Raw genomic sequence first — 25,852 nt, forward strand, 5'->3', positions numbered from 1 at the left:
AATAACAGAGCCAAGACTCAAACCCTAATACAAAATATAATTTCCAAACCTGCCTCCTCTGTGCTGTCCACCAGAAGAGTAGTGGGTATCATCTCAACAAGTAATCCCTGAATGAAGTGTTGTGTTGAGAAGAATTTGGACTGTGATCCGAATAGCATTGTGCTTGATTAGCAATGTCTGCCATGGAGTCGGGAAGGGAGGACTCAGCCTCTAATTCACCATCAACCAGAAAACCCCTGACAGTTGAGACTAGGCCAGAAGGGTTGGCTGTCCTGTATACTTAGGATGCTTAGCAGCATCCTTGGCCTCTGCCCACTGGTTGCCAGGAATACCTGGAAGGTAAAGCGCCCCCTAGCCGAGACCCCTTGCACACACCAGGCATCAGTGGGTGGGCAAAAGAGCGCAGAACTTGGGGTCCAGAAACCAGCATTTCAGCCTCGACTGTGCCACCAGCCAGCTTGTCACCATGGAAATGGCCTTTCACCTTTCCAGGCCTCAGGTTCAAAACAGGGAAAGCAAACAAGATGAAGTAGAGGGTCCCAAGGATCCCCTCTAGAAGTTTACGATTCTCCCTCCCCTTCCCAAGCCCTTCAATTAAAACTCTCAGGTTATTGGAGTGTAGCTTTCTAAAGATCTGCAGAGGCAAACCAGCAGAAGAGCCTGGAATCTGCAGAGAGCCGTTTTGCCCCTTGGAGCTTCATATTTGCTCCTCATTAAGAGAAGGAGAGAAACAAAGGGGGAAAAACACAGCCCTTAGTACTGAGGTTTCACCCAAGCAGCAGTTACCGAGCAGAGGCGAGTAGAGAAATCAGAAACAATAACGGAACACCCATTTCCCTGAGTTAGGGGAGAAGATAAGCTGCTGGTTGGGAATATCTCCCGGCTCTGTTCAATTGTGAAACTCAGCAGGAAGCCTGGAAAATCCTGGCTTCTCTGGAGCCAAGCTATTGTCGTTGTCGGAGGCCTGAGGCTTGCGCTGTGCATTCTTGAGGCCTTGCTGAGGGAGAGGAGGGGTGGCCAGAGAGTGGGCCCAGGGGCAGGAGCCAGGCCAGAGCAGCAGGGGCTCTGGGTCCTGAGAGTCATCCTTGGGAATCTGCATGGCAGTGGGTGTTCCCTGACCCGGCAGCTCTAGGGCAGGAAGTCTTCCAGCTAGCGGGATGAAAGAGAAGCTGCCATTTATGGAGCGCCCTCTCCCTCCTGGCCACAGAGTCTTGTTTCCTGCTTCCTAAGAGCAACTCTGTGAGGTCCATGGATATCCTTACATCAGGGACAAGGAGACTGACATGCTTATGTGAGATTACCTGACTGACCCAGTAGGTAACACAGGTCACACAGCTCCTCCTTGGTGGCACCAGCGCTGGCCTTCGGCATTCCCCGACACAGCATCCTTCCTTTCCCCTGAGCTCTGGGGTCTCGTGGGAGCCTGTACTCATATTCTTGTCTTGTAAAAACATTGCACCCTGCTCTGGGGAATGAAGTGGAGCTGTTTCTGAGCCAACCAGATTGGAATCTCCTTTCCCCAGCAAAGGTACAGCTGGCTGGAGGTTAGAATTCCCGTGATTGCCAGTACAGAAACCAACTTCTGGCTTGATCCCCAAAGAGGGCTTAAGAGGAAAGGTGTGGAGGAGTGCAGGGGATGGGAGGAAGAGTTTAAGGCCAAGACCAGGAGAGAACGATCAGGGACCTCCAGAACCAGCATCATGGGTGACTTGGGAACTCCCCATTTATGAATTCCTTAACATCCTTTGGCCCTGAGTCTCTGTCTTTGACAAAAAAAATCCAAAGTCTCAAGAGACCATCTGATTGGTCCAGCTTGGCCCAATAATCTACCTGGACCTCTAGCTGGGGGCAGAGCCCTGTACCGTGGCCATGGTGGCTGGTTTATGGGAGGGACTCATTTTGAGAGAAGGGGTTCCTTGGATACATCCTAGAGGGACAGCAGGGCGGCAGGGTGGGCTTAGTGCTAAGCCAGTGGCCCTCTCTCCCACCACCTCTGCCCCTCTACATCACTGCCCAGCTGCACACAGCACAAGATCCTTGGGGTCCATAATCCTAGAGAAATGACTTCACCAAACTAACTTTGATATCCAGTTTTGTAGAAACAGAATTTAGAGACAGAAATTGATTCTCTCCAAGAACCCATTCCTGAGTGAAAGAGGAAGAACTATCCTGAGTTCCAGATAGACTTTATCCCCTAGCTGACTTTGAACCGGGGTCCAGCCCCACTGATTTAGGTGCTATGCCAGTCAGTTTCCATTGCCATAACAAAGCACCTGAGACTGGGTGCTTTATAAAGAAAGGAGGTTTGGGCCGGGGATTTTGCTCAGTGGTTTCGCCACCTGCTGCACAGGTGCAAGGATCCAAGTTTGATCCTCAGTACCAAAAAAAAAGACAGGAGACTTATTTAGTTCACAGTTTGTAAAAGCCAAAAGCCTAACAGTCTAACACTGACTCCAGAGAAGGCCCCTTGGCGACATCACAGCATGATGGATGGCATCATGGCACATGTGTGAAGGAGAGATCACATCCTGGGACAGGAAGCCAGAGAGCCACTGGGGATCACAGGAACTGTGTTGATCCCTTCCCAGGACACACCCCCAGTGGGTTAAGGACCCCTAATAGGCTCCACCTCTTAAAGGATTCACCACCTCTTAACATCCCCATGATGGAGACAAACCACATCCAAACCAGAGCAGGTGATTTCTTCCTGCACTGTAGGCTTCTTTTCTGTGGGGTCTGAAGTAGTGCAGTTTAACATCAGTGCCCCTGAGGATAGCTTTCTCCCATGAGCGACAGCAAGTCAGGGGTGAGGCAGGGCAGGTCCAAGGAGCTGGGCTTCTCATCCACGCCCCTTCCTGTCCCCTCCCTGACTGCATTCCTGGCAGCAGTAGGCTCCCTCTGGCAGCTGCAGGAAGCTGGCCAGCTCAGAGCCCGAGTTTAATGTGTCCCCCTCACAAGGGACTCCAGTGTGAGGGGCAGTGATGAAGAGAGACCTTGTTAATCCTGGGAGAGTGGAGTCTTCGATCTTCCAGGCAGCTGGGCTCCCCCAGACTAAAAGAAGATACCCAGGGCCCCAGGGTGGGGCCCTCAGACACCAGCAGAGACCAGAGCCCTGTGCACCAGTCCCGGGGGGACTTTCCCGGGGCTGGGCTGGGCTCCGAGGGATCACCATCATTTTCATGGGAGCCCAGCCCCTCCGGCATTCCTGTCTTGCCATGCGCTCTCCTCACCACGGCACTCTGAGCGTTCAGTGACATTACATCTAGTCCTCTTAGAGAGAAACTTGGGGCACCTCCATGACTGTAGACCCACCTGCTATTTCAGCCTCAGCCGCCCGCCTCCCCAGGCCTGACCTCTTTCAGACACCACCTTCTCAGGGCCTCCGGGTCTCTCCTCTGCTTGAGCTGCTGTGTGTCCAGCCCCGCTCACTCTTCAGCTCTGTGGGCGTTTAGCCCTCACCAGCTTCCCCCGGCAGGTTAGTCACTTTCCTATCACTGGGACAAAATACCCAAAACCCACAGCTTAAAGCCTCAGTTTCAGTGGATTTAGACTGAGGTCGGCTGTTCCAGGGCAGAAGAAGGCTGTTCACAGCGTGGCAGCCAGGAAACAGAGGAAGAAGGGAGGAGCCAGGGACAAGAACAAAGCCTTGTAAGTCCTGACCCCCAGTGACCGCCCCTTCCCACCACACCTCTGAACATGAGACTCGAGGGGCATTTTAGATCTGATCCATTAACATCAGACACCTCCTCTCCAGCATGTACCCCTTCTTCTTTGGAATTCGTGACCCTGCTTCTCCCCTCATGGCTCTTCTGTCTCAGGTAAAGTCTTCACTCACCTCCCTATCTACGTCCTCCATGGCAGGCTCTGTGTCCTTGGGTTCCACAGGACCTGACATTAATACATAAATAGTGAATTAAAGGAAAGAATGGGCAAAAGGTCCAATGGAGGAACAATGTCTGTGACAAAAGAAAAATCCCCAGAGGTCATAGAGGGGCACCAGAGCTCCTTAGGATGCTAAGCTGTGCCTAGAAAAGAAGAAAACTTGATCAAACCCTCCCCAGGTACCAGGGGTGGACACCACCATTTACCCAAAGAGACTTCCAGGCCCTGGTCACAAGCATCTGCTCTGGAGAGGACACCAGGCTCTGCCTTAAAGCCTCATCAGAAACCAGTCTGCTCTAGGGGCATCTGCAGCAAATGAGCTGACAACTATGACTTCCCCTATAACATCACCATGATTTATCCCTGTAAGATCCTTTGCCCAACATGGTCTTCCTTCAGCTCTAAAGACTGTAGGGTACTCTGGCATGGTGGTGCACACCTATAAACCAGCCCTCTGGGAGGCTGAAGCAGAAGGACCACAAGTTTGAGCCCAGCCCAGGCAACTTAGACCATGTCTCAAAAAACGGGAAAGGGGCTGGGGATGTAGCTCAGTGAGAAGGTACTGGGTTCAATTCTCAGTACTGCAAAAAATAGTAATTTTTTAAAAAAGAATATAAAAGTACCTTTTCCCATTTTCTGGATAAGAAGAAGCTTTCCTGACTTCAACTCTGCCTGGATGATGCTACCCCCTGACACTCTGGGCTCCTCCTTCAGGACTCCTCCTTGGTCACCAGTGAAGAATTTATGTAGTTAAAAGCTTGGAAACAGCCCAAGTGCCCATCAACTGGAAACTGGATAAAGACGATGTGGGTTTTTTTATAAAATGGAGTAGTACTCAGCCATAAAGAACGAGAAACTAGAGACATTTATAGCTAAATGGATGCATATTGAGGCCATACTCTTAAGTGAAATAAATAGGACACACATGTGAATACCAAATAGTTTCTCTAGTGTGAGAAACTGAGAGTGTAAATAAGGATTAAAATGAATAATTGATAACTTGAAATAGGAAGAAAGGGTCCAAAGGGGTGGGAGGGGAAGGGGAAAGGAAAGAAGGAAAAGGAAAAATTATGAGAAAAGAAAAAAAATGGAAACGAAGTCTATGTAAATAGGGAAGGGTGGAGGGGGTGAAGGGCGCACAGGTAATGGGGAAAAAATAAGAACCAAGATACATCGTGTATGGGTACAAGCACCCAATGATAAATGTAAACATATACCTAAAATGTGCCAATAAAAGAATTTAAAGAAAAAAAGAACTGTGTAGCTAGAAATCTCCAGAAGGGCATGTCTGTCTTGTTCTCTTCTTGTATTAATGATGATTGCTGTAATCAAAACTGACCTGAATGGAATGCCTTCAGCATTAGTAAAAGTTGATTTCCTGCTCAGTCCTAAGCAGTGTTCCTCTTAGCAGACAGCTATCCTGCCCTCCACAGGGACCCAGGCTCCTGCTGTCTTGTGGCTCCACCATCCCCTGCAGCTGTTGGGAGAAGGAGTGGAGATGGAGGGGTATACTTATGCCCCGGAGCATGTCCCAAAAATGACACACATCATTTCCACTTATCCACCACTGGGCAGCTAGGTCACATCCCTCCTAGCTGGAAGGAAGTGGAAGATCAATTGTAGCCCTGTACCCAACAAAAAGGGAAATGAGTTTTAGAGAGCAGACACTCTGCTCTACCTCTGAGATCCCAGCATCAGGTATACAGCAGGTACTCTGTAAATTCAATGAAGGAACTGAAGTCCATAGTGGCTTAACAGGATCTCACAGAGAGTTACTAGCAGGCCAAGAGCTAGGGCTCCCCCAGAAAGTGCAGCTCAGTCCACATTGTGCCTCCAAGCCTGGAGTTGCTCTGTGGGAACCATGGAGAGGTTTCCCAGCAGCCTGACTTGCTGCAGCTAGAGATCAGCCAGCCCGCAGAAGTCCAGAGCTTGCCAATTGGGAAATCACAGTTATTAGGAGCGTTCTCTGGAGATGAGCTTGGAGGGAGAGGAATTCTGAGGGAACAGGAGACAGGGTTGAGAGCCAGAGGATGCAAGAAGTTGGTGGAGCCTTGGGTTTGTTGGTGGCAGCTGGGAGCACTGGCCTGCGTGCCTGGCCTATGCGTCTGCTCCTAACCCTGTGTAGTGGGTTAAATTGTGCCTCTCACCCCCAAGAAATCTTGTGTTGAAATCCTCACCCCAGAGCCTTACTTGGATATAGGGTCTTTACAGAATTTATCAAGTTAAAATTAGGCCATTAGGGTGACCCTGCCTAGTGGTGACCTTCTGAAAAGAGGAAATGTGGGCAAAGACAACACACACAGAAGACCAAGCAGGAATGGAGTTGATACTTGTAGAGTCCAAGGAACACCAAAGATTGCCAGCCACCCCCAGAAGCCAGGCAGAGGCAGGGAGCAGATTCTTGCTCTCAGCACTCAGAAGGACCAGGCCTGCCACCACTTCTATCTTGGACGTCCAGCCTCCAGGCGTGGGAGACAGTGCCCGTCTATCGTTTATGCCCCTGTCAGTAGAACTGTGTTATGGCAACCGAGACAAATGCACTTGCTCATGCGTGCTGGGATGGTCTTGGCCAAAACACGCCCATCCTGACTCCATCCCTCATCTGGGAACACACCTGAGATGAACCAGAGACCCCTGTCCCACTGTGAGCCTGCCTGGCCCTGTGCTGCCTTTCCATGTGTGACACCTCCTTGCCACCCATAAGTCACACAGTCATGTGTGAGGTACAATAGTGTAGTCTGTGGCCAGGTAGCCTGCGGTGGAATCCCAGCCAGGACTCAGTACAAAGGTGTTTGTAATCCTGTCTATTCCTGGAGTTTATATGAAGATTGAGTGGGGTTATAAATGTTAGGTGCTTAAAATAGTGCCTGGCACATAAAAGATGCTAAGTCAGTGCCTGGCTGTCACTTCCATCTTGAGGAGGCGCTCTTCCACCTTCTGCACATCAGCCCAGCAGAAGCCCTGCCACCCTCTCAGGTCTCTGCCTCCTCTGCCAAGTCCCAGATCATTGCTGGAATGACCTTGGCCATGCCACTTCCATGGTGGCCCAAGTCATCTGGAAAATGGTCTATGTCCTGGAAACAGCCCTCCGGTCCTGCTAGGCTGCCCCCTCCTTCCCCCAGACTGGGGTGGGATCAGTGGCCCAGGGTGTTGGTGAGCACCTCCAGGAAGACACAGGGTCCAGAGGGCGGTGCAGCATGCTCTTGGTGCCACAGCGTGCCCTCTGAGGTAAGAACGTGGTCCACTCACCCTTGGACCAGGCCCCATTCCACAAGACAGATGTTAAGCTGCACAGGCTGGCCTCAAACTCTCAATCTTCCTGCCTCAGCTTCCTGAGTAGCTGGGATTACAGGCAGGCACTACCACACACAGCTAAATTTTTTTATTTTTAATTGACACGCAACTGTACATATTTGTGGGGCACAGTGTGATGTTTCAATACATGCATACAAGATGTAATGATTAAATCTGAGAATCAGAATACCCATCAGCTCAACACCATTTCTCTACGGAGATGGCAAGGGTTCTTTTCCACTCCTAGAGATGAGTGGGGATGAGGAGGGAACCTTCCGAAATCACGAGTCTGAGGGAGCTCAGGTGTCCGAGTGTCCCCTGCAGAGGTATCTGGCCCCAACATGGGATCCACAGCTTTGCCTCCTTCTCAACTCCAAGCTCACCTCAACTTCCAGACTAAAATCCACAATCTAAGGCCCTAGGACCCTCCCTGCCTCCTTGTCCCTGTTACCACATGACATGACGAGCATATCCATCTCTGCTGCCTTGTATCTCCGCTCACGCTCAGAATGGGAGCTCTGTGAGGGTGAGGGTGAGGGCTCCCTTCCTCATACCCAGCACCCGCCAGCATGTTGGGTAATCGTTAGGTACTCAGTAAAAATACAGCTGAGGAATGAATGAGGGCGCGTGCAGTACAAACATTGTTGAAGAATGAAGGAAATGAAAGAATGAGCCAGCAGGAAAATTGCTGTTGAGGGTAAATGAATGAATGGCACATGAATGAACAGAAAATGCCCCACGGAACATTCTCTTCTACGTGCTCCTTCTGCTGTATAGTCACATTCATCCTGTCCTAGAGCTGGAGGGAGCCGGAGAGGCTGGGCTTCCTCCTCCCGTCCTCGACTGCCCTGGCTGAAGCAGAGCTGCCTTCTTTCCCCAGAGACTCCCTCTGCCTCCTGCTTGCCTGTCAGGGAGCTGTTTTTGTGAGGCTCACCCTGCGCCCTTGGCCACCATCTGGTTTCGACTCCTAGTCTGTCCTGGGGAAGGAGGCAGCCGGCCCACACTTCCCAAGAGCCCTCTTTTACTCCAAGAGGCAACATGGGGTGAGCAGGAGCACTGGACAAGGAGTCAGGTCGCTGTGTGCCAGGGACTGCCTCCCTGGCGGGCCCACAGCGGGTGGGTTTACAGCAATAGGATGCCTGTGCGGTCAGGCTCATGTGCCCTGAGTCTTTGGTATGTCTAAGCTTCCTTCCTCCGTCTTCAGTGGAGATGAAGTGGGCTGATAGGTCCAGTGTGCTCGGCACGTTACTTTCATCTGGGTCGGAACCCCAGAAGTATGTGCATGCAGAGGGTGTATCTCCAGTGCTCATGGCAGGGACCAGGCGCAGGGGACAGGCCTTGGCCTGCTCCTGCCGGGACCCACCCTCGCAGAAGATACGTAGGAGGATTTGAGAAGTGCCTGTCCAAGAGACAGAGTCTGGGGACATTTATCCTCCAGCTCCCATCCCACTCTCTCTGCTCAGAGATCACAGGTGGGATGACTCCCTTGAACAGCAGGGCCAGATCCCTGCAGAGCAGTCCCCGTGCAGCCTGCCTGCTGCCAGGAGTAGAATGCAGGAGATAACTAGTGCAGCTGAGCCAAGCTCTTACCAGGTGAGACCTGCATGGAGCTGGTTGCTGTAGCACTGAGTGGCCGGCGGGAAAGGTGGGCCCAGAGGTGTGCGTTAGGCAAAGAATGTCCATACCCTCTCAGTGGGTGTCTGTGCCGCTGTCCAAGTGTGTGGGGATCAAGGGAAGTGGTACACACAGAAGTGCTTTGCAGATGATAAAGAAGGCCATGAATGATCGTCCCTAAGTCCCCAGCTGACATTCTTTTCCCCAGGATTCCCTTAATTACCACAAGCCTCTGAGGTGGTTGTTATGGAGGCTTACATCAGATGCTAGCACCTTTGAAATGACTCCAAGGGTCACCCTGGTTTTAGTACTGAAAGTCTTATGCCTCCAGAACCCCTTGTGTCCCTGGAGTTGGTCATGCAGGCTGTACACGGGGCGCAAGCCCGGGCGTGACCTTCACAGAGGCCAAAGCGTCACCACGCACCTCCCGCCACCAAGCTTCCCGTCTCACTCACCAGCTTCCCCACCTCAGGGCATCTGTGGTCATTTCAGACCCACCTCCACATTTTCACTTAGAACTAAAAAATCTAGGTTGTTTTGTTTTGTTGGTTTTTTGAGGCAAGGTTTCACTGTGTAGTTCATATTGGGCTTGAAATCACTACATAGCTGGCCTCGAATACATAGTGATCCTCCTGTCTCCATCTCCCAAGGGCTGGGATTACAAGCGGGCACCACTATGCCCACTGCTTTTTTTTTTTTTAACTTGCTTTTAATGAGATTTATTGGTTCATTTGCAGACATTGTAGAAAATTCAGAAAACACAGAAACGTAAAGAACAATTTAATTCACTCAGTACCCTGTCACCCACAAATAAAATACAGGACCCATTTTAAGAAATTTCTTTCTAGATGTTTCCTTGACTATAGATCAGGCAAGAGGCTGGTGGTGATGGGTGTGGCTGGTGGTGTGCACGCACACACATGCGCACACTCTTGTGCCTCTTCTTCACAGAACAGTCCAGAATCTCAGCAGGAACGGCCCCTCTGGCCACTTCCTGGGCTTTGTAGATGAAGTAACTTTCCTGGAGCTGTGTGGCCAAGGGGTCTTTTTACACTGGTGATTTCGTGACCCTCAGGAAGGTGGGGGCCACTGTGTCTCTGGGAGATAGACCCGCACCCCCCACCCCCAGCCAGCTCAGTGTGCCTTCAGTGTGGCCAATCTGGGGTCTCAAAATTAACCATCCTAAGTATCACTTATTAAGTAACACCGAAGAGCCTGTTCACCCAGGCAAAACACACGAGAAGTGGATTGAACATGGTGTTCTCTCTTCCGTCTTGCGCCTGCCATTTATTTTATCCTATAAATATCTTAGGACAATGCTAACAAAATTAAATTTGACTGGGATAAACGTGAAGTCCCCAAGACTCAACACTACATTCCACAAAAACAGGTCGGAGGAGATGAGGCAACTCTTGTGAAAAACTCCCAGGAAACAGAGTCAACAATAATCTAGATCCCATTAACAGAAGCATGAAGTCCAGAGAAGAGCAGGGGGCAACTTTGGCTGTGCTCTGGGCTCTTTAGACCCAGCCTGAGTGTTGGGTTTGCGGGGAGGTGCTGTGCTTCAGGGCACTGGGAGTTTCCCAAGAGACCTAGTGGAGGAAGTGAGGGTGAAGAAGGCTCTTAGAGCCATCAGCAAACCAATATGGGAAAATATTTCAGCTAATGTTTGGGAAGAATATGTCAAATTCTTAGCGCAGGGGCGAGAGTAATCTCTCATTATCCAGGAAGCCACAGACAACGTGTTCCCTGCTGCCACACGGGGACCTCACTCCTGCAGACTGGGGTGGATCCCAGTGAGGTCAGGCTTCCTGCCTGTCAAGAAGGGGAGGCCCATCCCAATCTAGTATGACCTCCTCTTAACCTAATTACATCAGGCACTGCTATAGTTTGGATCTAGAATGTCCCCCCAAAAGCCCATGTGTTAATGACTTGGCCCCCAGGCTGTGACGCTGTTGGAAGGTGGTAGAACCTTTAAGAGGCAGGCCCTAGGTGGAGGGAGTTAGGCCATCAGGGGCCACGCCATGAACGGGATTTGGGGACCCACCCTGGGCTCTTCCCCTCTTTCTTTGATTCCTGGCCTCCATGAGGTGAAGTGGCCCCGTCTGCCACACACTCCCACCATGACATACTGTGCCACCAGTGATAGGGCCCAATGAACAGGGACTGAAACTGTGAGCCAAACTAAATCTTTCCTCCTTAGAAATCACTTACCTCCAGTATTTTGTTACAGTGATGGAAAGCTGACTAACACAGTTACTTTCACAGATACTGGGGGCTAGAACTGCAGCATTTCTTTTGGGGCAACACAGTCCAACCCACAACAGTGCTCATCTCTTTAGTGTCTGCAAAAGATCTTGGTGTATAAAGAAGGATTAAAAAAAAAAAAAGAACTAAAGAATGGAGGTAGATTGGTGGAAGAACATCTCCAGAGGGTATGCATTCAGGTTACCTTTGAGGAGAAGCCCAGTGGTGGGGTCCACTCTATGTGGACAAAGCCCCCAGAAATGGAAATGACCATTTTATGCATAAATGAATTGATACATTCTTAAATATGGACAGTTACACAACCACCAAAAAGAATGTATTTTAAAATGAGTAAATCGGGTTGGATGTAACTCAGTGATAGAGCATTTACCTAACCTACGTAGGGCGCTGGATTCAATCCCAGAACCACAAATAGATAAATACTGTAGTTAATATGTTGGACCTTGTGATCTCCATATATAATTTCTATTAAATATAATAAAATAATACCATAAATGTACAATGGAAGTTAAGAAAATATATTCAAGGAACATTTGGAGTGAATATTTCTATATGAAAGCTGATGTTCCAAAAACTGAGTTTTGCTTTGAGTTTGAATATATAAATATATGATATCCTTATTTCTGCCAAGGCATGTTTTTCTTAAGCATTTTCAATGGTGGAGAATGTATTTTACTCCTCTAATTTCTGTGCTATTTCCTTTCAGGATTTTCACAACTTTTGGACTGATAACAACTTGTTATTTTTTAATTAGAAAAGTTTTCTAAAAATTGAAAATTTTAACTGGACAGATGTTGGTAATTATTGTTAGGTGAAAAAGGCATGCTGTAAAGCATATAGCATAATTGCATTTTAAAACTAGGGGACTACAGCCAATCTAGAAACCAGCTTGGCTGTCTCTTACAAACCTCAATGTGTCACTGTCATATGACCCAGCAATTGCACTCCTGGGCATTTATCCCAGAGAAATAAAAACTTACACTTACCCAAAAACGTGTACATGAATGTTCATAGCAGTATTGTTCATAGCAGGAAATGACAGGTTTCCTTCAGTGGGTAAATGATTAAACCAACACTTATGCTGTGAAAGACTGCTCCACAATGAAGGGAACCAACTCTTGATACACACACCGGCTTGGATGGATCGCAGGAGAGTTCTGTTGAGTGAAAGCAGCCAATCCCTGAAGGTTATGTGCTGTATGATTCCATTTGTAGAACATTCTTTAAAGGACAAAACTATCAAAGTGGAGAACATATTAGCAGCTGCCTTGGGTGGAGAAGGGGCTGCAGCAGGAAGAAGGTGGGCATGATTGGAAAGGGGCAATAGGAGGGACCCTTGCGGTAATGGAACATACTGGATCTTGACTCTCAGTGTCACTATCCTGGAACTCATACTGGGGGAAGCTGAGTCATGGGTGCTTAACGTTTCCATATTATTTCTCACAACAACTTGTAAATCTACAGTGATCTCAAAATAATATTTAATATTTTAAATACAGGGCCTATGGGTGCAACTCAGTAGTAGAGCTTGTGGTTAGCATGAGCAAGGACCTAGGTTTGATCCCCAGGACCCCCGCCAAAAGGAGGAGAGCCCTGTGTAATGTGTGTGGGTGAACCCACAAAGGAAGATGTGGGAAGATACACAGCAAACTTAGCAAGTCTTCTGCAGGAGAGCAAATCTGAAAAGAGAGATTATTTACTTCTTGTCAACCTTTTATCATTTGACTTGTTCCAACAAGCAGGTGTGACTTGCTGATTTTGTTTAGACCCATGAAGTTGTGATAAAAATGAGGGAGGGTAGAGAGCTCCACCTACTCCACCCATTTTTGTGGAAAGTGCTTATTCTGTATCTTTGCAGACTTTTCAAACCCGTGGTGTGGGAGCCAGAGGTGAGGAGAGGAGTTGGGCTTCAGCCTCTGTGAGCTCACCACCCCTGGCTACCCTGAGACCCTGGCGCTCTGTCCTCTCACTCACAAACACACATGGTTCTCCACTGACTCCACCACTCATGAAAAGGCAAGTGCAAGTGAAACAGAGAATGCGGGACTGGGTCCAGCAGCAGGAAATCTCCCCTGAGCCATCACCATGAGCCAAGATTCATACTAGCGCCTCTCAATTTTCATTTTATACCATTCCCCAATATCCCTCAGAGATAAGGGCTGTGCTTGTACAGATGGGGAGACCGGGGGTTTAACTCTGTTTTTCATGTTGGATCCTGCACTGTGAATACTGTTGAAGGATACATACCCACTCACGGTACCACTGCTGAGGCCCTCACGCTTTCTCTACCATCCCTGACCAAGCCAAGCCCACCCACCATTGGCCCTCAAGGTCCAGTGGCCTTCAGGAAGCAGGGTTGTTCCTGAGCCCCTCACCCAGCTCTTTGGAAACATCAGCTAAGGGAGCCCAGCAGAGGGAAAGCTAGGGAGGGCCAGCTGGTGGCTAGCTTGTTGGTGGCCAGCTGCAGGAGCAGCAGTCTCCTGGCTTGCTAAGGATGCCTCTTTGTTGGAAGCACCAAGAGACAGGTGTGGGTCTAGAACAGAGCCTGATTCCAACACAGTGCTCCTTACTGACCATGAGATCAAGCTGAGCTGTTGGAGGCCAGCAGGACACTTGGCAGAAGCTGTGGAAAAAGACCTGGTCCAAGTTGGAAATGGCCCCAGCACAGGCTACACAAGGGTATGGAGGAGAGCTCCTTGTTGTTCAAGAATTGGGAGGCTGACTCGGGTACACAGGGTTGGCTGCACAGGTAGGGCATGACAGTGTATCCCCCTCCTCAGTGTCCCCCTCCTCAGTGTCCAGTTCCATGGTGGGCATCCCCAGGCTGCAAAGCAGCAGGGAACTGGGAGAGCTAGAGAAGATTCTGGAAGGGAGAACTGGCCTGTCCCGTTACTGAACAACCCAAGAGTCCCGCCTTCTACTGTGTGAATGGCAAGGAGGAAAAAACAAGCAAGAGACGTTTTCAGCCCTTCTGGAATTTTCTCTTGTTCCATGTTCCCTACCTTCAGTCACACTGAGTGAAGAGATTAGCATCTGATCCAACTGTGTACAGATTCAGTGCCCACTCAGAGGGATTCACTGTCCTGTGTGTTTGAAAGAGAGGGAATAACACAGACAGACAGACCCCTAACCCCATCCTTGCCTTTGTCAGTCTTGGTTCTCTGCCTGGAAGGCACTCTTCACCCTGTTTTCCATGGACAATTTCTTTGTCATTTTTCAAGATGAGGCATTAGTATCTCCTTAGACATGGGGATGCCACATGCTGCCTCCCCAGCAAAGTGCTGCATGGCACCTCTTGTCCTGGGAGAGCTACTTATGGTGAGTCCTTTTACTCTTGTGGGTGTCCAGATTGAAAACATAAAAGGTGTGGCCTCCTTTGAGGCCTCCTGTAGTCACCAGTTGACTGAGGGTTCTTTTGTGCAATTGGATAGAAATCACAAATTGGCAACATACAGCTCCCTTGATGTCAGCATCTCCCTGGAGGTGAGCTTTGAGTCCCAGTGCCTCTTAGCTCTTCATAGTACAGCTCTTAGCAGCTTTTAACCAGCCCATCAGCTCCTCAGCAGCCAAGGCTCATAACCCGCTTGGTGGTTCTCTGGGTCTTTTGGCAGCTGAGGCTCTTCCTGTCTGGGGCTCTTGCAGGTCACTGCAGGTCTCTGGCAGTCTCCACCCATCTCCACTGCGGTTCACTGCTCGGCCACTCTGGTGTAACCAGCTCTTTTTAGTGCTACCCAGGCATCTCACTCTACTTGAGATAAAAATCACAAGTAGGCAGCACAGAGGGGTAGTGCACTGGAGGAAGCCCTTCTGGGCAAATTCAAGGGGTGTGAGGGAGAGGAGGAGCAAGCCCACATATGCTCAGTCTCCTGTAATTCATGGACCTATCTGGGGGCACTTTGTTTTGTTGTTGTTTTGTTTTGGGTTTTTTGTTACTTAGGATCGAACTCGGGTCCAGCAGGCGGCCAAAACCACTGAGCTAAATCCCCAGCCCTATCTGGGGGCTTTTGAAGTCGTGACAGGGTGGGATCATCTGGAGTTAGAAGGTAGAGCCATCAGAGTGCAGGGTGGAGTTTTCGGGAATAGGCCCATGTTTGAAGCCTGCTGCAGCCAAGGCAAATACCTTCTGGAGATGCTGTGCAGCACCTGGGACAGCCACCACTGTCATGGTGATGACCCAGATGAGTGCATGTGGGAGAAATGATGCTTGGTTGACAGCTCCTATATTTTTGTGGCAATGGTGGGGCTGAGGTCGTAACTGGTGCTGCTTTCAAGGAGTCACCAGGAGGGTCAGCTGTATTGATCAGGGCCCGCTAGGGCCTGGGGATTTTGAGGATATTGGCAAAGTGCCCCAGCCCCTCCTAGGTCTCTGTCCTGTCAGGCAGTTTCCTGGCTGCTAGGCCTTCCTGGGGGAGGGAAGGAGGAACAAAGGGGAGGAGCATGACAGCTGTCAATCAGGCCACACCCACTTTGGCCGTCAGAGGGTAAAGAGTCAGGCCTTGTTTTTTAAATGATCTCATTCCCACTGTGCATGTTTTCAGTGTGTGCCTGTGCTCCCACCAGGCTGGTGTTGCCAGAGCTGCCTTCCTTCTCTCTGTCCCCAAGGCCTACACAGAGTTTTACACATGCAAAGTCACTGCGCCTGGACTGAATGGATGCACTAACCCTTAGAATGTTTACATTGCTCTTTTACTCTCCTTCTCCCCAGGGATCTATAAAGGGCACTGCTTCCGGATCAATCACTTCCCAGAGGACAATGATTACGACCATGACAGCTCAGAGTATCTCCTTCGTGAGTGTTGAGAGTCCCTTGTGCATGTGGTGGGGGCAGTGGGAGCCAAGAGGGCAGCTGGAGGAGAAGTGGGCCGATGGCAGGGTGTGGCCAAGCTGCGTGTCTCTGCAGGCTGTGGACACTCCCTCTGCATCCAGAAATTGTGAATTCCGAGGGTGAGGTTTTGTGCAGCACTGCCCTGACAGCTGAGTTTCCTCATGAAGGTCCTTGGCTGTAGGTCTAGGCTCTGGGGAGACTGAGGCCTGGACAGAGGGGATGCAGCTCTGCAGGGCTGATGGGCTTGGGGCAGCTTCAAGAGAGCTGGTTGGCTGGACCCAGTGCTGAGCAAGGGAGATAGATTGAAGACACAGTCTGGTAAGGCCGCCTGCCCACGGTAGGTATGGCTCCCCTCACAGATTGTCCCCTGGCAGGGCAAGACCAGCTCTCCTCACCCTGTGCCTTCCTCAGCATTCTATTCTTGAAGTTCTACTCAAATTAATCTGCAAGCAAAGTCAGCTTCATGGAGTGCTTGGCCGCCGGAGGCAGGTGAAAAAGATGGCAGAGTGGCCTCTAGGCCTTCATGTCCTCTATATCCCAGTTGGAGGGTCCAGCACCTCTGCCTGGGGGCTGCCTGTGTCCCTGTCCCCACATGGACCCACCCTAGCGGAGCCCTCAGACTGCAGCCCCAGCATCACAGCACATGTTGAAGCCCAGAGAATAAACCCAGCCCCACACCCTAAATCCAGATCGCATCCCTGGAGCTATGAGTTCCTCCCTGGGAAGAAGGAAGGAGCTGCAGCCCGGAAGGAGCCTGGGAATAGAAAAGCCAGCAGCATTTCCATGACATACTCCCCTTCCACATTAACCGAAAGACACACAGGGCTGCTCACCACAGCACCCTGGGGTTGAGGCCAGCTCCATTCGTGGAGAATCCATACCAGTGCCCTCAGAGGGAACACAGTTCACTCTGCACCTGCTTGTGGGCCTTTTTATGTTTTCCTAAAAGAAAGAATTTGAATTCTGAGTCATCTGGCGAAATAGAACAGCGTGCCGTTCCCATGGAGCCGAGGCCATGTCAGGCTGCTCCAGCCAAACCCGGAACCTGAAATAATTCGGCCAGAGCTCTGCCCCCATCCCTGCTCCCTCATCTTCTCCTCCTCTGCCACCTGTCCTCTGACTCTGCTTCCTGGGGACCCCACACTGAACCAGGCAACTGGAATTCCCACAGGGCTGTTACAGATAGTTGTGTAGGTTGCACACTGCATAACTTGAGGAAGGTCAGTTGCAGAGAATGTGGTATAAATGACATCCTGCAGGCTCTGCAGTGAAGGGGAGGTGGGAGGACTGGGCAATGTGGCAGGGACTGAGGCCCTTCGGAAGAAATGCAGCCTCTTCATCCCCCAGGCTGGCGGGAGGAAGTTAGGGGGAATAGCTCCACGACTAGCACTCTCCTCCAAAAGCCAGTCTGGAGCCTTGATGCTTTGGTCCACACAGGCAGCCTCCTGAGGGTCTGCAGGGCCAGATGAAGTGTGTGCGCATCCAGCTTCAGTCCCGCTCTAGGGGTCCTTAACTCCACCACCAATGGAGGACCCGAGGGCTGGGAGTGCCACCGAGTGATTGTCTCAAATAAAGTGATGGTAGAATGATGAGCAATTCAAGCTTATTTGGGACACGGCCATGTTCATTGCCAAGCCCAGGAACGCCCACAGAAGGCATGGCCAGTGGCTTTCAAGTCTTTGGTCTCTAGCGGGTGGTGGGTGTGGTGGGGAGCAGAGACGACTTCCCAACAGGGAGGTGTCTTTCAACTCAGTGGCTGCAGAGACAGGGATATTTGGCCCTGAAAACTGAGCTCTGCTTTTGTCTCTGATCATCCTTTCCCGTCCGAGAGCAGGTTAGCTTGGAGGCAGAGCAGCTGGGCACCTTGCTGAGACAGGTCAAGGTCACAGGCCCCTCAACCACCTGGCCTGCATTCCCTAGATCACCCTGTCCCCAGTGTCCAGCCTTCTGGTCTCTGTTCGTGTTGTTGATCTCCAGAACATGAGGAAGCACAGGAGAAAGGTCTCACTGGGGGCCGGTAGCTGCAGAAGGTGAGGGTTCATCATCATGGGCCTACTGTGTGCCAGGCACTGTATTCAGTCCATCGGACACAGTAGCAAAGGAAACAAGAGTTTTGCCCTGCTGGTGGAGAGCAGAGAAAATTCCATGGCAGAGATGCCTGCTGGTAGCCTATTACAGTGGCAGCTTGGCTGTCCAGGCATGGAGCCCCAGCAGACCCAGGCTAGGTGTTCACATTTTGTCTTGGACAATTCCAGAAAGAACCCAACCCTGAGCCATGCATTCTGAAGCCTTCTGGAGTAAGCCTGGCTTGCATCCTAGGTTGCCATCGTCACAGGGCTCCCGAAGGCCTCTGAGCCCTTGCAGTGTGCCCGCTGGTGTATACATCCTCAGCCTAGGATTTGAGGGAGTCACTAGTCCACACCCTGCCTGCTGTCTCTTCCATGGGCCCCGCTGGCTCCAAGGTTTCCTGCCCGTTTTGCCCTGAGCCTGGGGCCCCCTCCTGGGTCCTGCATTTCCAGTTAGGTGGATCAGGTCAGTGCTGAGCCACAGAGTGCTGGTGTGTGGACTGCTGGGAGTCCAGGGTGTTCCAGAGGGTGTCGGAAGGTGGTGTCCGTCCTCCAGGGAGACACACACCATCACTGAGGCATAATTTGGCCAGCCAGAGAGGGGCTGGATGGCAGCCTCCCTTGTGCCTCTGTCACATGATCTTTGAGACACTCGACTGGCACCGGTGCCCAGGCCAACCTCAGCTGCCATCTGCACACCCTGACCACAGGTGTATGCGTGACTTACCTGGTAGGGTGGATGGATGGCTCTGAGGCAGGCCTGGGCCTCAGGTGACCTTGGAGCCTCTGGGCTCCGTTCTCCCCAGCTACTCTGACCTGTCTGCAGGACAAGGAGGGCACTGGGCGGGGAAGGGTGCTGGCCCAGCTTCCTAGCCCTCACAGCTCAGAAGCACATTTCAGAAGCACATCGAAGCCTGCTCCCAGCACCTGCGGCTGCAAGAAGACAAGAGAGGAATTGGGGAGGAGGCAGTGGCACAGAGAAGAGGTTCATTTAATGCCCCAGACAATCCCTCATCTATGAAGAGGGCACACACTGGTGGGTGTGCAAACCGAGACAAATGCAGCCTTCAGAGGCTCTGAGGCCCCAAGCCAGTCAGCTGGCCCAGAAGGGGCATCTGCCTGCACTCGCTGACTCACTGTCCCCACTGGGACCACCAGGGCCCGTGTTACCGGATTTCTACGGGGCTGGAAGATGATGCTCAGGCTGAGCTATGGGCTCCTCTTGTCCCTCTGCCCGACACTAAGGGAGGGAACCCTCAAGCCCTACTGTGTGCTGTGTTTCCTCACAGTAAGTCTCTGAGTAGGTATTCATTTCCTACCACTGCTGTAGCAAATGATCATAAGCTATGTGGCTTAAAGCAATAGAAATTGACCTGCTCATGTTGTGGCAGCCACAAGTCCAAAATCAAGATGTCAGTAGGCTCCTGCCCCCTCTGCAGGTTCCAGGGAGCTCTTGGTGGCACTGGCTCTTCCAGGCCACATCACTCTTCTCTCTGCCTCTGTCTTCTCCCCTGGAAAAGAGCTTCATTTCCTCTAAGAAGGACACTTGTCACTGGCCTTAGGGACCAGCTGGCTCATCTTGCTGTCCTTAATTACATCTGCAAAGACCTTTTTTCCAGTAAGATCAAGTTAATAGCTCCTGGGCATTAGAACCTTCACATATTAGAGGGTGGGGAATTCACCCTTAGAAGTTGATATTATTACTATTTCCTAGGTATGACAGAGTGGATTCCGGTGGACACTGATCTGTCTGCCTCGGTTCCCCTGCTGGTCGGTGGTGGAACCAGGGTGTGAATCTGCTGGACACTACAGTCCCCGAGCATCTCCCTGTGCCTACCTCCCTCCTCTGTGACCTCATGCACGTTGCGAGTTTCCTCATCCATCATCTGTTGATGATGATGATGATGGTGGTGGAAAGGAAGAAGATGAACAGAAGGAATATCATTTAGGAAGCACATACTATGGCCAGGCCCCATGCCAACAAGCACCTCACAAAAGCAACCACAGGACATTGGAACAACAGTGTTACAATGAAGTGTCCCACCCCCATTCATGGTTTCATTTTATGAGGTTTTAGCCAACTGCAGCTCAGAAATAGGAGATGGTATCTGGGCGTGGTGGCGCACATCTGTAATCTTAGCACTCTGGGAAGCTAAGGCAGGAGAACTGAGCCTGCGCAACGTAGCAAGACCCTGTCTCAAAATTTTAAAAGGGCTGGGAATGAAGCTCAATGTGAAGGCCCTGGATTCAGTTATTCAATTCCCAGAACTGAGTGGGAGGTTGTGGGGGGAGGGTCCAGAAATAAATGATTCCTATGTTTAAAAAATTTTATTATAATATATTTATATAATTGTTCTATTTTATTACTGATCGTTGCCAATCTCTTACTGCACCTAATTTGTAAACTTTGTATATGTACATATAGAAAAACACCGTATACAGACAGTAATGCCTCAGTTCACAAACACTTCTATTTGCAAACAGTTCAGTTCACAAGCAAAAGCATTGAGCAATACTTCGCTTCTGTTCACAAACTCCCCATTGGGGGACAAACACAACCACAGCCATCTTCCCCACACAAACACAAATGCAGGCATCTTCTCTGAAACTGTAAAACAAATTAAGTTCGTAAACTGAGGTACCACAGTATATAGGGTTCAGGACTGTCCATGGTAGCAGGCATGCACTGGGGGGCTTGGAATGGACCCCCTGCAGATAGTGGGGATGACTCTGTTATGAACCAGGTCTCATAGGTGGGGAAGATGATTTTGGAAAGTGGTTTAACCAAAGCCACACCGCCAGCATGTCACAGAGCAGGGTCTACACCCCATCTCACCTTCTGTGCTGAAGCCTTGCCTCCCACCCTCTGTCTGGCCTTCCCCCTGCAAACACTCCTTCCCAGCTTCCCAAAGGCCCCAGAGCCTATCCATGATGGGCCTCAGCAGGCTGGGAAGTGCTACAAGCACCTGATGCAGCTCAAGATCCCCATGGCTGTCACTGTAATCACCCCAGTGCTGCTGAGGGACTCTGCTCCCTTCCAGTTGACAGAAGTGTGACCCACACCAGGGGGAGGCTGAGCAAGATGTGGGCAGATGTGGCTCTGGGCCACTTGGTGTCCCAAGAACAAACTGTAGGCCTCGGGCCATCGATGCCTTGGCCCACCCTGCCTCCTGCGCCCTGTGGCTCCAGAGCCTGATGAGACACTCCATGTCCCGGGGGGGAGGACCTCAAGCTGCAGAGCTCCCAGGAGAGGCCCATGGTTGTGGCCAGGCAGGGTAGCTGTTCTCACTGCCCTCTCTGCTCTGTCCCTTCCCTGGCCCAGGCATCGTACGAGCCTCCAGCGTCTTTCCTATCCTCAGCACCATCCTACTGCTGCTCGGAGGACTCTGCATTGGCGCCGGGAGGATCTACAGCCGCAAGAACAACATCGTCCTCAGTGCTGGCATCCTCTTTGTGGCTGCAGGTGAGCGACCCTCCCAGGCTCCCCACCCATCCAAGCCAGTGCCAGCAGAGGAGCTGGGGACCCCGAGGAGTCTGTGCACACGGGGTCCCTATCACCCATATGCATCCTGGCAGGAGGGCCAACTAAAATTGCCAAGTGTAATTAACTTTAAAAATCGAGGTGCTGGGCTGGGGATTTAGCTCAGTGGTTCCGCCGCCTGCCTCAAAAGCAGAAGGTCCCGAGTTCAATCCCCAGTACCAAAAAAAAAAAAAAAAATCGAGGTGTGCGGGGCCTGGGGAGTCCACTGCCTACAAGGCTTCCATCTGGGGTGACAAAGTGTCTTGGAACTGGAGATGCTGGTCACACACATTGTGAATGTACTCAATGCCATGAGTTCTGCATTCCCAAAAGGTTAATTTTATATTATATGAATTTTACCTCATCTAGAAAAAAATAGGTGTGCAAATTAAGACCAAAGCCAGGTGCTGGGTGCTTTATGAGCCTATAATGGGGGACCTGGCTGAGGTGGGGGTCAGGGAGGTACCTGAGGGAGTCAAGGGAAGCCAAGACCTGAAGGAGCTGGCCTGGTAAAGACAGGGTGAGGGCTCAGAATGGACACTAGTGGCCTTTGAGTCAAAGAAACAGTGTAACTATTTCCATAGCACTTACATTGTATTAAGTATTAGAAGTAATGAAGAGAGGACTAACAGTATACAGGAAGACAAACACCACACCATTTTATAGAAAGATCTGCAGCATCTGCAGATGTTGGTATCTGAAAGGGGGTCCTGTGGATACCAAAGGCCAACTGTACTTAGAAGAAAAATTAGTTACCAAAGTCAAGAAGTACTCAGCAAGGAGGGAATGGCCACCAGCGCCTCCTCTGGCCACCTGTTCCCTGTCCTGTTGCTCCAGCTTTGGGTCTAACCCCTGCCTCTCCTCCCCAACCCCTCCCCTTGCTTCCTTTCCAGGCCTCAGTAACATCATAGGCATCATCGTCTACATTTCCAGCAACACGGGCGACCCCAGTGACAAGCGAGACGAAGACAAAAAGAACCATTACAACTACGGCTGGTCTTTTTACTTCGGTGCCCTGTCGTTTATTGTGGCGGAGACCGTGGGCGTCCTGGCTGTAAACATTTACATTGAGAAAAATAAAGAGTTGAGGTTTAAGACCAAACGGGAGTTCCTTAAGGCTTCTTCCTCTTCTCCTTACGCCAGGATGCCGAGCTACAGATACCGGCGACGGCGCTCCAGGTCTAGCTCAAGGTCCACTGAGGCCTCGCCCTCCAGGGACGCATCCCCCGTGGGCCTGAAGATCACTGGGGGCATCCCCATGGGGGAGCTGTCCATGTACACACTGTCCAGGGAGCCCCTCAAGGTGACCACGGCTGCCAGCTACAGCCCGGACCAGGAGGCCGGCTTCCTCCAGGTGCACGACTTCTTCCAGCCGGACCTGAAGGAAGGCTTCCATGTGAGCATGCTGAACCGGCGGACGACCCCCGTGTGAGCTGCCCGCTCTCCTCTCGGCACTGGCCTCCCCCCAGCACAGCTGTTTGTGTCATGCCGGAGGGCACGTGGTCCTCAAGACAGATGGACAATGAACTGAAGCCAAATGCAACCCTCCCTGGTCTGCAGACGGCATCGTGGCCTGGCTTAGAGGGAAGGAGGCTGGGAGACTGGGACTGGGGCTGCCAGAGAAGTGGAAGGCTGACTTTATCCCCCCAGAAAAGGTGTTTGGCTGCCCTGGGGTTTCCAAAATCTCCCAGGAGGTCCAAGAGCTTTCCCGAGGCTTCAGGGGAAAACTAAATCGAGCCATTATCTCCTGCTAGAAACAAATCTTGCCAGAAGAATGGAATTTTGAGGCCTTTGCTCCCCACTGGGCACCGGGCCCCGGGCCAACAAAGACCTCTCTAGGCACAAGGGGCTTCTAGACACTTTTCAGCTGCATTTGAACCAGAAGTCCCTGTGTCTTGGAGCCAGAAATGAGGACGGTGAAGCTCATTCCCTCCCCTCCCCTTTCTTTCTCTGGCACCCTGGCAGGGGACTGTTGGTGAGAAATAATTATCCTGAAGAGAAACTCTGCAGCCAACTGGTGCTTTGGCCCTGTGCTGTCCTGGGGCTGGCTTTCCTCACCTGAGGAGACTGAGGCCTGCGGAGGCGCTGAGGAAAGGCTGGGACTGTTGATGGCTTTCCTGTCTGCTTCTGGAAGTTTCTGCCTCACTCAGAATGGGCAGGACACACTGAACCTGAGGGTCCGGAGGATTCCACCAGTTAGAAGGAAGGTGGCTTCATGCCCTCCTGCAGTGTCCTTCCCCACTGGCCTGAAGAGCAGTTCTGTCCCTGAGGGAGCATGAGGGAGCTGGAGGTAGACCCCCAGGGCCCCAACTGGCATTTGGCAACAGAAGCCTGAACCTCTGTGCAAGAAAGGAAGACTCGAAAGAAAACAGCAACCAAACAACAAAACAGAACAAGCATCTATTTCCCAGGTGGTTATGAATCACGACCTGTCTCAAATCAACACCAGGAAGATAAATTGTGTTCATTTCTTTATCTCGAAAAGTAGCAGCAACATGTCTCCCAACTCCTGTAATTGTAATCCAGTCTGCCACTACCGGCAAAGATGCAGAGGAGGAAGTTTGACTGGATAAGCCAAGCTGGGCTTTTCTTCATCCTTAGGAGAGAGGAACCTCAACACTGTTCGAAACTGAGCAAGTAGGCTCTATGTTTGGCTGTTTTTCCAGCCATTTTCCCCTCCTTCTGAAGCAAGCAGAGAACATGGAAGTGTGTCCAGGTTCGGAAGAACTCTGAAACATGGAACTTAGCCTCTTTTCTATAAAACATGTGCTTTCTAAGGAGAAATTGTTTCTTACTTTTTGAGACTTCTTAACCAATCCTGAACAGTCATCTGTGATCCCGGTAGGTGTCGCACTTAGACATGATGAGCAAATTCTTACCTCAGCCACCTGCTCGCTGAGCCCCTGGACGGACCCAGCCCTAGGAGTTCAGAACCCAGTCTGTGAGGCCTGACCTTCATCCTTCCCTGCTCGTCCTTCACTCACAGGAGAGGACATCTCACGTCACATCTCAAGCCAACTGCCCCTGTGTGCCGGTGAGCTGAGATGCGAGGCGTCCAGGGCCCCTTTGTGGTTGCTCAAAACCGTTTCCCCCTGGTGGGGCTGGCTCTGGATGGTGATGTGTCTGAGCATGTGTAACAGTGAGTGCCGCAGCCTCTGGGCGTGTGGCCTGTCCCTGTTGCAGGCCACCCCTGGCCTGCCTCCCCAGCACCCTGGCCTCTCCTGCGCACCTCTACCACCACACCATCGTCTTAACAGGCTGAAGAAAGATCCATTGCCCAGCAAGGCCCCAGGACTTGTCTTCTCTCTTCTCCAAAAGCAAGGCAGCCTGGCTGTTGCTCGCACATAAGCTGCCCCAGGCGTTTCTGTGGTTCCATAAAGAAAGCTGTGCTCCAATGAATCCTACCTCTTGCCCTGTCCCAAGTGGAGAATGCAGGGCCCACTCTGGGGTCCAAGAAAGAGTAGAAAGAAAGGGAAAATGCAACAAAGAGGGACAGAAGGCAGGGAGCAAAACAACCTCAGACGCTCCAGCCTTCACAGCTTTCTCCCCACTGCCATCCCTGTCCAGGGACCTGGTCTCCGGCTCGCCCTTCCTCCAGCCAGGCCTGCCGGGCAAAGGGGCAGAGCTGGCTCCCTGCTGCGGCCAGTCTCAGACCTGGCACCCTCCAGGGAGATGTGCGGCCTGAGCCCGCTTCCCACCCTCCCCCGACCCTTCCACCGTGTGTTTCACCAGTTAAGCACCTGTGATCCTGTACCCACTATTGGTTTGGGGTTAGTTCTGTCTTTTTTTTTTATTAAATAAAAACATTTTTAAAATGTTCTCCTCTTTGATGTAGGGAGATAGGGGAAGAACTCTCCTTGAGTTCTCTTTGTGGGCACTTAGTGTCCCAGCGGTAGGGGACACCAGACCCTCCAAGAGAAGTTGGAGGCTGAGGGTTCGGGGTGGACAGCGTCTGGCCAAAGCTGATTTGTCCGACTTGAATCTGTGTTGCTGGCCACCTGCCCCAGGACTCTAGCTAAGGCAGCCTCATGGTGTGGTGTAGTGTGGTGTGGGCAACCGGGCAACAGAGCGTGCCAGTGTTGTCCTCAGAACTTGGGAGTGGGGATGGCCAGACTAAGTCAAGCCATGGAGACGCTGGGTTACCTAGTGGGGTTTTGAGGAAGCCCACTCACCAGCCTCCTTTCCCAAGAAATTCTGCAATGAAGAAGTAGAGGAGCCCAAATACCAAAATCTGAGCAGTGGCTTGGGCTTCTTTCTGCCATTACAGGGCCAAGCCATCCGGTCCCAGCCAGAGCAGCTGACCACTACTGTCCCCTGGAATAGGGAGGAGTGAGATAAGGGATGCACAGGGCTCAGAGTGGCTGCCTTGACCCAGGCACTACT

The 25,852-nt window shown here is 51.3% G+C and overlaps 1 protein-coding gene across 1 annotated transcript in view; it reads left to right on the forward strand.

Moving 5' to 3' along the window:
• Cacng4 (calcium voltage-gated channel auxiliary subunit gamma 4) overlaps positions 1-25,288 on the forward strand; it is a 59,579-nt gene extending 34,291 nt beyond the window's left edge. Inside the window, exons 2-4 of the mRNA XM_004870260.4 lie at positions 15,764-15,847; positions 21,272-21,412; positions 22,363-25,288. Coding sequence (XP_004870317.1) covers positions 15,764-15,847; positions 21,272-21,412; positions 22,363-22,901 — 764 coding nt within the window. The 3' untranslated portion in view covers positions 22,902-25,288. The remainder of the gene's footprint in view (positions 1-15,763; positions 15,848-21,271; positions 21,413-22,362) is intronic.
• Positions 25,289-25,852: the final 564 nt, after the last annotated feature.

This window comes from Heterocephalus glaber, unplaced genomic scaffold (assembly GCF_053883595.1).
Source record: "Heterocephalus glaber isolate CG9 unplaced genomic scaffold, H.glaber_assembly_v1.0 deba00000937, whole genome shotgun sequence".
NCBI lineage: Eukaryota > Metazoa > Chordata > Mammalia > Rodentia > Bathyergidae > Heterocephalus > Heterocephalus glaber.